At 41.2% G+C, this 17,013-nt stretch overlaps 1 protein-coding gene across 2 annotated transcripts in view; it reads left to right on the forward strand.

The window, feature by feature from the left end:
* SNX25 (sorting nexin 25) overlaps positions 1 to 17,013 on the forward strand; it is a 165,390-nt gene that overhangs the window by 85,426 nt on the left and 62,951 nt on the right. For both annotated transcript variants that reach the window (XM_024219250.2, XM_029910594.1), the window contains one exon: positions 7,248 to 7,438. In XM_024219250.2, the coding sequence (XP_024075018.2) occupies positions 7,248 to 7,438 (191 nt within the window). The remainder of the gene's footprint in view (positions 1 to 7,247; positions 7,439 to 17,013) is intronic.

The raw sequence follows: 17,013 nt of genomic DNA on the forward strand, positions 1-17,013 counted from the left end.
ATGCCCAAATAAATCTGTTAGTCTTTAAGGTGCCACCAGACTCCTTGTTGTTTTTGTAGATATAGACTAACACGGCTACCTCCTGATACTTTACTGGAGCATGAATGCTTATATTACTTATATAATTTAATCAGTCTAGTACTGCTGTAAAAATGCTTCTTAGCTATATAAATCCGTCCAATCCTTTCTTGAATCCCACTAAACTCTTGGCCTTCATTATGTCTTGTGGCAGTTAGTTCTACAGGTTGGTTACGTGTTAGATCAGGGGTGGCCAACCTGAGCCTGAGAAGGAGCCAGAATTTACCAATGTACATTCCCAAAGAGCCACAGTAATACGTCAGCAACTCCTCTTGCCCCGCTCCCAGCACCTCCCACCCACTGGCAGCCATGCTGATCAGCACCTCCCCTTCGCTCCCCGCACCTCCCGATCAGCTGTTTTGTGGCATGCAGGCGGCTCGGAGGGGGAGGGGGAAGAGCAAGGGCATAGCAGGCTCGGGGGAGGAGGCGGGAAGGGGTGGAGTGGGGGCAGGGCCTGTGGCAGAGCCAGGGGTTGAGCAGTGAGCACCGTCCGGCACATTGGAAAGTTGGCGCCTGTTGCTCCAGCCCCAGAGTTGGTGCCTATACAAGGAGCCTCATATTAACTTCTGAAGAGCCGCATGTGGCTCTGGAACCACAGGTTGGCCACCCCTGCGTTAGGTTTAAAATGGGAAAAATAGTGTTCCCACTTGTCAGTTTTAAATTTCCATCCCCATTCCCTTGTGAAATGTTTACTATGTATAGTGCCATTCTTGGAATCCTTGATTTGAAAATTCCCCTTAGGTTGTATAAATATTTTCTATGATTAACCAGCCGGTGGCAAGTGCTTATAAATAAGAGTAATTCTCTTCCTTAACCTCAAAAGAATTAGTTTTACCTTTATTTTAGCTGTTTTGTCATGGGCTTGTGAAAGAACCCTGTTTACTGTACTTTCCAACTTGAGGTCAGTTGGCATTTTCAGAATTAAGCAAATACTTTTCTAGGCCCAGGCAGACTTTAAAAATGTAAAGTTCAGTCTCAGAGAGTTTACAGAGGTTTATGATGATCAGTAAATGCTGCAGTGAGGGTTAGTCACTGTTGACCTTCATCTTAAAATGTTAAGCAGATTTTTTGCCGCTTATATATTTCAGCATGGCATTACGTAAGCACTGTGTGTGCTCAACTCTACAGGTCTTGCAAAAAATACATACAGTGCTGTGTGTATATGAAACTTCCAGATTAGCCAGCTGGGTTAATACCGCAGAAGCTGCAGCTGATGGTGTCAGTAACAAATCCACTAGTTTCACAAAGCAGTGTTGTGAAAAGCAAGATTTTTTTTTCCTTTGGCAATATAATCTAGCAGTTAAATACAGATACACCTTTCCTTTATGCTGCTCCTATCAAGAGGAGCAGATATTCATTAAACAGTAGAATACAGTTTAGTTAATGGTTCTGTAAGAACTACATATCTAATTTTATCTGTCTTTATCTAGGTCTTTATATTGCATCCATTGCTGTGGTATCTGAGTGTTGGTATTAATTGTCCAGATTTTAGAACAATAATATTGTAAGTAAGGGAGAACACATAAGGAAATAACAGGAATAGCGGGAGTAAAGTCTGCTATTTGCTGACATAGCAGACTTGGACTTCTGTAAGGTGTTTGACTTAGGGCACATCAACACAGAGCAGCACTGCATGCTACAGGAGTGTGATTTCTGAAGTGCACTCATGTGTTGCACACTAACTGGTCCACGTAAACCCTGCTGGCATGAACTAAAAGTTGCCTAGTTTTATTTTAATGTTTCTGCTGTTGGAAATGTTAATGGTAGGACTGACTGACTTTAAGAATAAACAATAATTTTGCCTAGGATGGGTGAGAAGAGTGGGGAGGGTGAGGTGGGAGAGAGGGAAGGAGGAGGAAGTGCCTCATTGGAATGCCAGCAGTGCCTGGAATAGTGTATGGGAGCACTTTTCTGTGGTAGGGCAGGGGACCCTGGCACCTCAGCAGGGGAGAGAGTTTGGGATCAATGCCCTGTGGTCCACCTGAAGGAGGCAGCAGCCAGAGGTGGCAGGGAGTGCCTCGAGGGTCCTGTCCCCGAGCTGCCAGCCCCATACTGCTACCCCAACATTGGGCTGACTCCACAGACCCGGCTTCCTTGTGTGCCCAGGTACAGCTGCCAGCACCTCGTCCAGGTCTTTTCCTGGAGGTGTGGTACTGACTGTGGCTGTGCCTGCAAGCCGGGAGGGAGCAGGTGAGTGAGCTTCTCTCAGTGGGGCAGGAGAGGGAGGAGCTGCAGGCTCACACTTGGGTACTGTGGGAGTAGGTGGTCGTAGTCCAAGAAAGTGGAGACCCAGGAGCACCTCCACAGCCACTTTCAGGAACAGCAGAACTGGTTCCTGAAGCGATGGGCTGATGCTACAGCCCAGCTGGTTCCCACGGCAAGTCTGGCTGAACAATCTTCCCCTGGTTCCACCCAGGGAAGAGGAGGAAATTTCAAGGCATCCCAGCCAATCTCCTTTTCTTAAAGTTGGTTGTTTGGTTTATATATACCTCCACCCAACTCCTTCAGTCCCCAAAATAGTTGTTTGTGTTGTTATTCTAACAATAAACAAAGTAATATAGTAACTGTTTCTTTGTTACATGGGAGCCAGGGCCTAGAACGCCACTTCCCTTACTACTACTGCGCAGTCCTGGCTCCCGGTCGCACATAGTACACATCTCCATGTGTTATATTACTGATACCGACAACACAACAGCTGTGCTTTGTTTAGCATCTCCTCCTTTTCCTGCTTTGGGTGTGCATGGGGTGTTCCTGACCAACAGACCTTTGTTACATTTCAAAAGAAACCCTTCTGGAGTCAGTTAATCATTTTTAACAAACTTGTGAGTTCATGTAGATAAACTGAACTGATATGCACTCGTCGAGAGAAAGAACATGTGCCAAGTGTGACCAACACTTGACCTGCACTGAAATGGAATTATCCAGCATCAAGTTAAAATGAAACAGGAAAGTCTGAATTAAATAATATACGTTGTTTTTATTTTGCTTAGTTCCAAAATGGCTTTGTTGAAATCAAAAGGACTCTGCAAGACATTTCGATGAATTGGCAAAGTCTGATGAAAAAGTACTTTGAATTTTTTCCAGCCAGCTCCACTTCTTTTAGTTTTAGTTCCTGCTCCCCCACCCTTTGTATATAGAAACACGGCACACTTGTAATCCTTAAAATTGACAACATTCACCCATATTTTTTAAAATAAAAAGCCTTCAATTCCTTTCACTTTCACATGCATTGTGTGCTGTGAGGGGCAAGGATGGGGCAAAAATATTTCAAGAGGAGTACTTGAAACAAACATGTCTTTCTCTCCTTGACCTGTTTTCCTCAGGTGATGTCCCCATGTGGTCATTGACCTTTCACCTAATCATAGGCAAATTTTAAGTTGTTTCCTTTATGTTCAACTATATATATTTTCTGGGGGAGGTAACTGACATTTTGTAATATGGGACTCTCACTTCCTGGATTTTAAACTTTTGAAAGGGGAAGTCTCCCTTTTTCTAGACTGCAGCATAAATTTTTGAGTGCTAGGTTCTCTCTGAATTGTCCCCAGAGAACCCCACAAGATCAAGATCTCTGCCAGTTACCCCTAAATGATAGGGCAGAAGAGAAAAAGCACAAGCCACGAGCATGTGGTGATAATGGCTTCATATCTTACTGTAGTCTACTTGGGTTTTGCCATCTGTATCCATTTTAATGTCTGTTTCTTTGGAATGTTTTCCACCATTCACATACAGACAGAATAGAATATCTCAGGCAAAACTGCAACTGTTCATATTAGTTATATCATCCATGCAAACTGTCTATATTAGTAATTATTTCAGACACATTTTTTCCATTTTCCCCCTGTTTCCTACCCCTTCTTTAAAAATGGTAGAGATCCATATAGATAATAGGAATTTGTACCTTAGGGTACATGAGCTTCCCTATCCCAGGCATAACTGTTCTTCTGTTCCTTCTGAATCTCTCATACTACTAACTTACACCTCTGTTAATTAATGCTCCTTTTGTCACTTCCCATTCAGGACACCACTCAGCCTCTCCCTGGCTCATCCCAGTGCTCTGATCCACCTTATTCTTCAAATCCTTCTTCAAAACACTACTTTTCACCACTTTTCTGCCACTCCTCTTCATTCTGTCACTCTCCATTGACAGTCTGTCTTCCAACCATGCTAATACTGTATTATGAAACTGAACATCCTAGGAAGTTAACCTAAGACAACTCAAGGTGAATGCACCCTCTGAATTCCTTCGTCTGTAACACATGGACAAAATACAAGCACAGCTATTCCTGCAAGAACTTTCCTGTTTTCTCACTCCACTATTTCCTCCTCCTTTGCCCATTTATGCCTTTACTCTGTATATAACCTATATACATAGAATATAAAGACTTTGTGTTATGAAGTGTCAAGCAAATCTATGATGCTATGTAAATAGTCAATTATAGTGATGATATTCATTCAAGCAGAAGAGAAAATGAGTTAACTCTCAAAAATGAGCCATCTGTCTCCATGGTGTACAATCTTATCTATGAGTCAACAGAGCATTTAATTTATTGTTTCACTCTCCTGGCTAAAAGTTACTGCAAATGTGAGAGAAAGGGAGAAGTGGAGGAGAGGGAGGGAAAAAGACTTGAGGTACAATATGCTTCCCTACCCAAATTGCAAAATGTACAGTGAACAAAGAATTTTGACAGGCATTGGGAGGTGCCAAATTAAAATCTATCACTTGCCATTTCCACTGCAAGTATAAGATAAAACGAAAACATTCTGATAATGACAGTTTGAATGATTGCAGCCCACATTTTTTGTGTCAAACACCAAAACAACACCAATATTAAACAAAAATGCTCTCCCAAAAGGCTTCCTGCCACCCTGTTTATTAATGCCCTCCCTCCATGTGCACGGGCTGCTCATTCTCACACCCTCCCCTCCCCGTCCTTTTTATTAATGCTCTCCCTCTCTGTGTGTGTGTGTGCGTGTTCACTCTTTCACATACACAGTTACAGGGCTAGCTGCCCCTTTGTGGTCTCTCTGGTGCACCCTCTCATGCATTTGGCCTAATGTGTTTACCTATCCTATGGTGGAATTGCACAATTCTCCCACTCTGTAGCCCGGAGCTGGTCTAAGTACTTAGTATCCAGCATTTTTACCCAACAGGTCCTATTGAGTTTGGACATGTGCATTTCTTCCCTTCGGGAGTCTGTGGCCAGTGGTATACTATGATCAGACAGCCTTCTTAAAGCCAAAGTATTATTTATCTTAGCAGTAGGAACAAAATATTAGAGGAAAAAAGGATTTCAAAACCGTCTACATGCTGGTCAATCTGACCTACCGCACTACCATTCTGTGATGGTGACCTAGACAGTGGGTCCCTGTGTCTCTATCAGGTTCCCCGAAATAACTGATTTCTTGAGATAGCGGCCCTTTAAATCCCATTACAGTTATATGTTCCTGGGCCTCTTCCTGTCCTGGTCAAAATCAGCTTTGTAGGTTGGCTTGAGGTGGAGGCAAAATCATCAAAGCTAATAGTTCTCGTGCTGTTCCTTAACAACTACTAAGTGTTTGAGAGATGGCTGTCTTGAGCCATTCTTTGCCTGCCTGCCTGCCTGCCTGGTTTTTCCTCAGAAAGGCTCCTGCTGAGATTAAACCAACATAGTCATACAGAAAACTCCCCAATAACCAAGCAACAGATAGTATTCAGACAAATTATTATAGTGCAGCTCCAAATCTATGGCTGCCTGTCTCTGTCACGCACATGAATGTATATGTGTATTTATGTGTGTATATGTTTGGTTAACCCACAAAAACAACAAGGAGTCCGGTGGCACCTTAAAGACTAACAGATTTATTTGGGCATAAGCTTTTGTGGGTAAAAAACCTCACTTCTTCAGATGCATGGAGTCTGGTTAACCCAGACAGCCTCCCATCCACCATCACTATGTATATATGTAAATATTATTATATAATGAAGGTAGATGGAAGGCTTTCTGTTTCTTTAAAGTACACAAAAATAGTACCCAAATTGTAAAATGAATCTTTAACATATTTGAAACCTAACTGAAAATGTGAGTTTAAAATCATTCATGTTGGCTTTCCCTGTAGCACACTTGCATGTATACGTATTCCATGTGGTTATTTCTTTGAGGCAACTGTTTTTAAAAATAAAACACTATATTCATGTGCATAACTGGATTTTCTAGTACACCTCTACCCCCATATAATGCTGTCCTCGGGAGCCAAAAAATCTTACCGTGTTATAGATGAAACCGCGTTATATTGAACTTGCTTTGATCCGCCGGAGTGCGCAGCCCCTCCCCTCCCCCCGAGCGCTGGTTTACCGCGTTCTATCCGAATTCGTGTTATATCGGGTCGCATTATATCGGGGTAGAGGTGTATTCACACGTTCTAAAAACATGGCCAAGTGGGTAAAGATCTGACCATTCATCGCTGAATGCTGGCTTAATCCGGAGTTGGGTACAACCTGAATTGCCCATGTAGCTTGCTTGCAGAGCTCACGTTACATGCCTGCACAAGAATAAGAAGTTTTGTGATTGAGCAACAGCATTGTACTACCTTTTAACAAACAGAATGGATTTGCAGGAGTTGTTCACGTTCAGGCATAGTACAGGAATAATTTTCAGTGCTGCATCTTTTGGTTTTTATCTGTGTTTTTAACTAGGCATTTTTAAAACTATGGAGAAGGTGCAGTGGGGAAGTGTGGAAACTTGAAGCACTCTGATTGCCTATGTTTTATGCACAAGCCTCATTCTTTTGAATTTTTAAAATATTTTTCCCATGTCATCACAAATTGTGCAGTCTCGGTATAGTCTTAAAGGACTGTTGTCTTGAGTGGATTTCATCCGGCTCAAGTCCGTCTCTTAAGTAGATACTGGAATAACAGGGACACAGTGCTGGACAAGGTCAGATGACAGATATGTGGAGCTGTGTTTAAATACTTGGTATATTTGCATGATTTTTCTCTTAACTATTTTATATGTACACTTGCTGTGTTAGTGGAGATATCCCAGAACATACTCTATTTGCTTCCAAAACAGACTGGTGGCTTTTTTACTTCAATTCCAGTTGTATGTTGAATGACAAACACTTCAGAAGCTTGTAATCTGAAGTTTTCCGTTGTGAAAGATAACTTCTTTCTTCTCTGCTGTTTATCATAGATACTAAAGGTAAAGAAACCGCTGCAATGAAAGCTGACCTCTTGAGGGCCCGCAATGTGAAAAGGTACATTAATCAGCTGACTGTGGCAAAGAAGCAGTGTGAGAAGAGAATAAGGCTTCTAGGAGGTCCGGCTTATGACCAGCAGGAGGATGGTATCTCTGATGAGGGTGATGGCCCTCAGAGCCAGAAGGTAAGTATTACATAGTGTGTATAAGGCTAGAATGAAAATTTTCCAGGTGTTAGTATTTGATCACTTTATATTTCACTTTTAATTATGAATGAGTATTATCCAAGGGAAACATTTTGGTGCAATTGTTTCATGTTATATTCGGTTCAGTGTTGGGAAATTATGGCAATAGTTACCTTGCAAAATACATTGTAATGTGTTAAATACACGGTACTGGTTTTGTCTGTATATAGAACTTCATAAAGGGCTCTTCAGCTCACGAGTTTGCTAAATTTTCAGACTTGCCATATATAGTAGACTGAGACACACTTACAGTGGTGGTTTTCATAAGATTACCTCCATATCTGCAATATTCCTTGGTCTCCCTATATTTATTATAGGAAATACCTTGAATATTTTAGTTGTCTAAGGCAACTGGCATTTTTCAATGGCAACCACTATGGAAGAGGTTCAGTAAGACTATTGACTAAATCAGTAGGTCTTGGAAATATATTGTTGCATTAGCCAACAGCTGCAAAAATGAAAATTCCAGTTAATGATCTAAGATAATAAAGTGTAATAGGGCTAATGTACTCTACTTTCTGTGCCCTTTGGACTAAGCTCAGTAATTGGAATATTGCAGTTAAAAATAAAATGCTACATTTTTTACATAGGTGAGAGAGAGAAATGTTAGTCTTTATGCAGGTGTTTTTTTTAAGTTCATTAAATCGTTGTAATAATTGTAACTTGGTTGAGAATCAGAAAAAAAATTCCATTGCTGGAAAATAATTCTTACTGAAGATGGCAACATACCATTTTATAGTAAGTGTAGAAAAGTAAAAAGCTAAAGTCTGAGAGGAAAAGGGTTTGTTTTCTTTTTCCTTCCTTTTTAAAATATGTTTATATAAAAGCATCTGTCATAGGAAGTGCTAGGCCAGTCTTGATCTATTTCAGAAGCAGAGAGATCCTGTTGTTTGTTAATGTAACCTGTTTTACAGGCCCACAAATCACTTCCATCTCTTCTAAGGGGGTGCCCTATCGACAGCTGGGTATTGTTAACCAGGGCCGGCTCCAGGCACCCAAGCTGGTGCTTGGGGCGGCACCTGGAGGGGGGCGGCGCGGCGCTCCGGCCGCCGGGGAGAGCGGGGCCACAGCCGGGGCTCGCCGCCCTGCCCCCGGCACTCTGGCTGCTGGGGCGGCAAAAAAGCCAGAGCCGGCCCTGTTGTTAACTGTGGGTCAGCTCCTGCAAACAATGATGCATGTGAGCAGGCTCATTTTAAATTAATGACTCTACTCAGAGGAGTAAAGCCAATGTCAATCATAAGTATTTGCCTTGGTGGTGGTGGCAGTAGCTGTACCAGAGCTGAACTAGAACTGCCCATCTCTAAGCCTTTGATATTCTGAAAGGACAAGACCCAACAATCTCCCTTCCCTCCCCCCCGGCTGTTTCTCCGAGAGCAGGGTTTGGAAAGCGCTTCCCAGCCCTACCCCCCATTCCCTGTGAGCGGGGAAGAAGAACACAAAGCTGGGCGGAAGAGAGGCACAGCATGGAATCCTTGATTGTAGATCAGATGCCCGCTGGTGGGGTTAGACTGCATAGCTCAGCTCTGGGAGGGAGCCCACTTTTATTGGCAGTGCTTCCCTATATGCTCTCCCCGTCTTAGCAATAGCAGCAGTCCAAACTTGTATTTACAAATAGCCAGCACTACCCCAGATATTGGCCCAGCCCCTGCTGAGGACATAGGTAGAAATATCCAACATGTGGCAAGGCTTCTCTTTGTTTTATTTTGTTTAACAAAATGAATTAATATTGGCTTATTACTAGCTGTGACCCTCACCTTTCTTAAAAAGAAAAAGAAAAGAAAAAACAAAACAAAACAAAGAGGCTGGTCATTCCAGTAGCCCTTTAAGGTACTACATTGTTTAAAGAATAGCTAATAAATGTATATGAAACACCACGTTTGCTTTTCTCCTATTACAGTGCATGAAGTATTTGAAGAACAGACATTTATTGATGTATTTTGGGTAATACTGAAGTGTGTAGTAGATGCTTGAACTAGTCTAATGGACTTGAGGAGTATGTTGTTCTATTTAAATGAAAAGTGAGTTGACTAATAGCTTAGAATTATACTTTTGTCAGTGCCACACATACAGCAACCTTCCTCTTTGGTGGGATAGAGGTGTTGTATTTTCAGTAAATGTCCTCATTTTAATAAATACTTCTGTTATAGAATTAATTTGGAAGTGAAGTCAGGGTTCCTGTTCTCATATTATAGATTAAAGGCATGAAAAGCTAAGAGGAAAAAAATTATGCTCAGTTCTTTCACAGCAAAAGCAATGCTGGTTATAAAACAGCTGCATCTTACTTGTAGGTTAATATACAAACTAGTTTTATCTTTTTAAATACTGTTGCATTTAATTTTCATCTTACTGCATGGATCTGAATCTGATTGCTCTGGCTAGGCCCTGAATTTAAAAGTAAACGGGTGTGTTTTTAACTAGATGTCTAATAAAACTGGCTATTGGCTGAATCAATATTTTGTAGTTAGCTGGGATACTGACTGTGACGGGTTGGACCCCTTGGGAAGCCACCTGATGTGCTGAGATACCACTGAGTCTACCTGTTCTGCCAGTCTGGGCCCCCTTTTACCTGTCTTGCTGAGCCAGGCTATTAAAACCTCCTCTAACACACACACAGAGAGGGCCACACCCAGCTGCAGAACAGCTTTGGGAAGACTCAGCTTAAGGGACTTGCTCCAACACAGTGGTGCTCGCTCCTTTTAAGGGGTACAAACCCAAAGGTTTTATGAAATTTGTCCCCTCCCTCAATGTAAAGAGAGGTGTGCATACTTCTTGTCACCCTCCCCCCCAGTTAGAAATTACAGAAACTGTGTTTGTTATTAAACCAAACAAATTGTATTAACTATGAAAGGCAGATTTTAAGTGGTAAAAGGGGTAACAAACAGAACAAAGCAGATTACTAAGCAAATGAAATCAAACATGCACACAGCTAGTTTCACCAAAGAAATTGGTTACAAATAGTATTTCTCACCCTAGATATTGTTGCAGGCAGGTTGCAAAGTTTCTGTGGTTCAGAGTTCCAGTTATATTTCCTTTTCAGACTAGACCCCTGTCTCAGTCTGGACTCCCCCCTTGCCTTCCCTTCAGGTGGCTTTTGCAGTCTTTCTTCTTGGGCAGATCGGCCATGGAGAGTAGGAGTCCCCTTTGCATTGCTCCCCACCCTTAAGTAGGATTTATATAAGGCGGGAATCCTTTGTTTCCCAAACTTGACCCCCCCCCTCTTCCCTTCCAGTGGAAAGTTACAAAAAGTCCCAGGTAATGTTTAGTATCAGGTGACAAGACCACCTGACTCTGTAGTATCACAATGTCCAGAAGTCAGTGTCAGTATGGAGCATCCACAGGAAGGCCAAGCCTTTTCACAGTCCATTGTCCTCACTGATGGGCCATGAGCCCTGTCTGGCTTTTCCATTGTTATACCTGAAGTGTTAGCAGTGGGCGTCACCCAAAGTAGCATAGTTGAAATACAGATACATAGTCAATATTCCTAACTAAAGATACAGAAATGATATAGGCATACAAATTGAATAATCACATTCAGTAGATCATAACCTTTCCAATGATACCTTACACGATCCATATGGCATAAAGTATATCTGTTATGTTATATTCATATCATAAGCATATTTGCATAAAGAGTATGGAATGAAACATCACACTGATCCTTATGCTATATTGGTTATGATATTTGGTTCCAGAAAAGTATGCCCTTTGAATTAAGGTAGAATATAATGCACCCTTTAAAATCTATTTAAGATCTTTATCCTTTTTCTAAAAAAATCACACCTGCACAGCAATGCAGTAGCTTGATCAAGTTCCTGTTGTCTAGTATTCATTGAAGAAATTATTTACATCATCTGTAAGCTGTTGCAGTTACATTATCTTATCTATAAGGAGTGTTGTATAGAGTCTTTAGCTGATTGGTTCCCAAACTGTGTTCTGTGAACCACCAGTGGTCCGTGGAGCACTTGCAGTCTTGATTTCAGTCAATCTACAAAATGGATGAAAAACTCCTTGCAGCCAGAAACCATTTGAGTTTGGTCTCAGGCAAAGGCAACTGACTGCACAACCATTCTGTTGATCATGGCTGAGTGGAAATTGTAGTGGAAGAGAAAAAATTAGCTTGCCTCCACCACAGACAAGGTATATACATTGATTCTCTGTTGTAAGTGACGACACTTTGATTGTGATTTCTGATGCTCCAGCCTCTTTTCCTCATGCTTTGTGTCCCAAGTTATCTTTATACCCGGATAACCGGATATGAGGATGGTGTAAAGGGAAAGGGCTTAAAACTCTTATCCCTTTCCCTCCCTCATTGCCTCTTGTATATGCTAAAGTAAAAAAGATCATGGCAGATAAGTAATGTGTTAGTCTGAAAGTATGCATTTTGCTTGGATTTCTTCCCAGAGTAAATGGTAGGGAAAATAGCCAGAGCTCCTTAAATGATAAATGCTCAGTAATCCTTGATTGCTAGTCAGTATGGTGGGTGTATCTATTGCCACAAAGCCAAAGGCCCTCCTAGGTTTTTAAGGTACTGATGATTTGCTTTTTTAAAAAATGTATTATTGTAATCAAGGTACAAACAGTATCCTTTACATGGGATCATGTCATGATTATTAACTTGCATCATGGGGGTATCTTTCCAGTATCATTCACTTTCTGCTATTTTTCTGTTTCCCAAAAAGAGAGGGTATCAAAACAGAAGTCCTCTTACCTGACTCTATAAATACCATCAGAAAACCCTCATAGGAACTAGATTTCTGTTCACTAAACTCTCCTCTGGTAGCACTCTTCTCTAAAGCACAAAATCTGCTATAGCTCAGGAAACAGTTACTAGCTATATGTCAGTGTTTTATGAATAGGTCAGTGTGTATGTGGGGAAACCCTGGTCTATTATGTAGTAGTACTTGTATTATAGATGAAAGGAATGAAAAAAACGAAGATCCCAAATTATGCTCATTTCTCTGACAGCAAAAGCAAAGCTGGTTATAAAACAGATACATTTTACTTGTAGGTCAATATACAAACTTCAGAGAATCTTAAAGGTTTCTAGTTTTATTTTTTTTTTTAAATACTGTTGCATTTAATTCGTAGTACAGAGCCCTACAAATAGCACTGGGCAGGCCATGGGTGTGTTGGATTAACAGTTCACAATAAAATAATGATTTCACATTTGTCTCACCTACTGTATAATCACCAGGTCTTGGATTGCTCAGAATTGCGAGGGACAAGAAGTTCTGTGTTCTTTGCTTTAACCATTGTCTTCAAGCAGAGATAAAGGTTGCTGCTTAGTTTTCTCTTCAACCTTGAAGCCGCTTCAGTGTTAAAAAGGCTTAAAGGGTCACTGTTGAGGCCGACAATTCTAAGATTAGATCTACTCAATGTATGTTGGTTTGAGGATGTGCACGTGATCCAAATGTGTATGTGTGCCAGAGTAACTTCCGTCTGTCCTCTAATCAGGGTTGATAGTGAGCAACAGTGATACTGAAACATACAGGAATCCTTCACGGAACATTTCAAAGCAGGGTTCAATATCCTGCCTCTTCAAAACAGAAGGATAGTGTAGTGCGAACACAGGGACTCTCAGCAGTATAGGTCTTGAATTGCATGTATGTTGTAGTCCAGTCCTGCAAAATAATCATGAACATTTAGCTCAGTCATAAAATCTACTTCCTTGTCATTTATTGTGATGAATGCTGATTAAAATATTGATATTTTTGTTCACCTTTGACTTTTAAAAAAAGCTCCTTTACTGATGCCTTATGAAAAAATTGAATATCATTCATCAGTATTTCTTACCTTATTCTTTAAAAAGTGTGTGTTTTCATGCAATCTGTTTCTTAAGATTTAAACTGTCAGTGGTTCTTTTTTTTTTTTGCTTGAAGTCCTAATTTTTTACAGCATCATGACTGATTTGCTGTAGAAATTATTGTACCATGAAGGAATTACAATTTAGGGAGGTAACATGGTCCAGTGGATAGATGGGCCTGAACTGGGAGCCTAGTCCTTTGGATTCTAGTTCCAACTGTACCAGTGACTTACTCAGTGACCCTAAACAAGTGACTTCATCCTCTTTGCCTCCACTTCCCCATCTGTAAAATGTAAATCTTTGTTATCTATAGATAGAAACACTACGCCACAGAAGAGCTAACTGTTATCATTTAGTAAGGTAGAGACCAAGCGTGTATAGAAACTGGTGCACTCTTAAGGAACAAAGATTGTTCTTTCATTTGTATACCTTCCTTAATAAGGAATGAGAAAAGAGATGAAAAACACAATAGGCACGTTGAGTTGTTTTGAAGTAGAATATGTGAGGTTTCATCAGATCTCTGAAACTTCAAGAATTTTCTCTAGTATTTTTGATGATTAAAAACAAATAATGATCTTACCTTTGTGATGGAAGAAGTGACCATGTGTCTTACCTAACAATATTTAGCTCTTATGGCACCTTATATTTACAAAGCAGTTTGCAACTAATCCGCTGAACAATTGCTCTGGGGTTGGTTGGTAAGGATTATTCTCATTTTAAAGGTAGGTAGAGGTAGCGAGATTAAGTGATTGTGACGCAGAATGTCATTGATGGAGTGATTAGAACTGGGGAACTGATTCCCACTCCAGTGCTCATTCCCCTAGACCTTATTTCTTATCAGTGAAATATTTGTAATGAAATCTAACACACTGAAAATTTAAGACTGAACTGCTTTGGAGGATCATAATTTTTTGTGGTGTTAGGTTGCAGAAAGGCAAATCACAATCTAATATGTAACATTTCTGACTAGCTTTCTTCTGACATTAAATTATCCCCTTGGTTTGGATTATGCCCCAGAATACTTAGAAGGATCTAATCAGTTGGGACAGTAATGGCTTACTGAATTATTTAAATAGCAGATAACATGACAATATGTTGATTGCAGGATATTCCAGATGGTTAACCAAAAAAAAAAGGGGGAATTCTTGGAAAGGAAAAGTTATTTAAATATCTCTTCTTGCCACAGAAATAAAACCTGATAACTGACTTTTTCTAAGTAAACACAGATTGTTTTAAACACACAGATGTCATTTTGCACTTTCAATTGCTAATTACAAAAGTGCAATCTTCATGAATAATTAGCACATTTAAGATGACGACAACTATGGAGTCGTATGCAAACTAGTGTCAAGCTGACATAACTGCCACTGTGAAAGGATATTTATTACAACAGCCTGTCCCACAGCAGAGCTATCAATTACTACTTTCAAGTTTTAATGTTTAATAATTAGCCCCATTGCTGTCAATTTTAGCAGACAGGCCAATGACTGGATGAACATAAGAGACGGAATTAATCTTTCCCTCCAGAGGGGTTCCACCAGGTCAGGGTTGAGGCAGCATTCAGTCTAACTTGCTGCCTGTGCTGTACCAGTAGGGTGACTAGATGTCCAGATTTTATAGGGACAGTCCCAATTTTTTGAGTCCTTTTCTTATATAGGCTCCTATTACCCCCCACCGCCATCCTGATTTTTCACATTTGCTGCCTAGTCACCCTATGTACCAGCTTCTAGAAATAATCCTGGAGAGAGTGAAGTTCTCTGTTTGTTTTTTTTCAGCTCAGCAGGTTCAAAAGCACCGAATGCACACACAATAGAAATTAAAAAAAAAAAAAAAAAGAGGGAATGAGTGTCTGTTTTAGGGACTCTAATAGAAGAAAACTTATTTTTTTTGGATGGCATTTTCTCCCCATTCATTTTTGAATTCTTGTCTACGTCCTGTAGGATTGCTTGCTTTTCATACCCACGTTCCTTGCTCTCCCATTGCAGCCACTGTCCTTCTATATGAAAGAGATTGGAGGGGCATGCAATATGCCAATGCGGAGCACTACAGCTGAGTCCACGGACTAGTCTTAGAACTGTCATTTATGTCCTCCTCCTGGATACTCTGATCACCATTACTGTAATAAACGGTGTAATAATAAGCCTTTTTCGACCGAAGCAAATGGATTGTTGCGGATTTACAGCGTGAGCTCAGAGACAGCAGCTCACTAAATACACCAGCAGGTTTTTTTTAATGTAAGCAGAACTAGCCAATTCCAAAAGATTATGGTGTGAAAAATAGAGAGAAGACATGGCACAGGCTTATCAGCTAGACCAGGGGTCGGCAATGTTTGGCACACGGCTCGCCAGGGTAAGCACCCTGGCGGGCCGGGCCAGTTTATTTACCTGCTGACGCGGCAGGTTCGGCCGATCATGGCCCCCACTGGCCGCGGTTCGCCGTCCCGGGCCAATGGGGGTGGCGGGAAGCCACGACCTGCACATCGCTTGCCAGCACATTGTTGAAATTTGTTTTGTTTAGAGTTGGAATAAAAACAAAGAATTCTAAAATTTTTCTGAACTAAATTTTTTTAACAAAATTCGTTTTGGGTCAATTGCAATGTTTAGTTGAAATTTTGACATCTTTACAGTTTTTTAAAAATTTTTTACACTAAAATTAATTTCAAAACGAAAAGTCATTTTGATACAAAAATCTAAATGTTTCATTTTGAAAATAACAAAATGGAATGTTTCGACCGTATCAAAATGCTTTTTCTAATTTTTTTTTTCTTAGTGAAATTTTGACAGAATTGATCCATTCCCATGGAAAGTTTCAGTTTCGATGAAATATCATTTTCCAAGCAAAAAATGTTCCACTGGAAAGCTTTTGAACAGATCTACTGTGAAAATTTGAGATGGAGTCATTCTGAGACAAATATGGAAACCTACAATTACATGTTTTTTCAGTTGCTTTTCATAACTGAACTTTTGATGATGCTTCAGTCCTAAGTGTAATGTTATGGATAGTGCCCTACCAATTGACGGCTGTGAAAAACAAGTCACAGATCGTGAAATCAGACCTCCCCTGTGAAATGTAACTATTGGATGGGTGGGGAAAGGGACAGGCCTGGGCTGGGAGTGCCCTAGCCAGGGACTCCTATCGTTCACCAGGCTCCAGCTGCTAGTCTGCCGGACTGGAGAGGAATGGCACTTCCTCTTCCCACCCACCTCTGAGTATCTCTCCTGGCTGCAGGAAGCTCAGTGGCTGTGCTGCTTTCAGAGCTGGGCTCTGAAGGCAGCAGCTGTGGAGTTTTCTGCAGCCCGGGGAGATGCCTGGAGGTGGAGGTGAGTCTGATCTCCCCCGTGCTGCTGGGAGTGCCCCCACTGGGGGCACTTAGCACTAGTCCTGGCTGGGCTGGAGAGGGACAGGATTTCCTCTTTCCCTGCACAGCCACTCTTGCAGGGGGAGGGGGAATCAGACCCACTTCTGGATTACCCTCTCCCCCCAGCTGCAAGAAAACAGTCACTGCTCTGAGGAGCTTGAAGTCTTAGACCCTAATCTTGCAAGTAGAACTGAGTGAGTGAAGGATTCCACCTAGAGCTCATTGCAAGACTGAGGTCTTAGTACCTGGTTCTAGAAAGGGTTCCATCCATTGGTTCCAAGTGGTCAGAAAGATCTGCCTTATGAATCTGTTGCTGGCACAGAGGTGCCCGAGGCAAAGCAACAGGGGTTCGTT

Source organism: Terrapene carolina, unplaced genomic scaffold (genome assembly GCF_002925995.2).
Source record: "Terrapene carolina triunguis isolate 2854851 unplaced genomic scaffold, T_m_triunguis-2.0 Scaffold66, whole genome shotgun sequence".
Lineage (NCBI taxonomy): Eukaryota > Metazoa > Chordata > Testudines > Emydidae > Terrapene > Terrapene triunguis.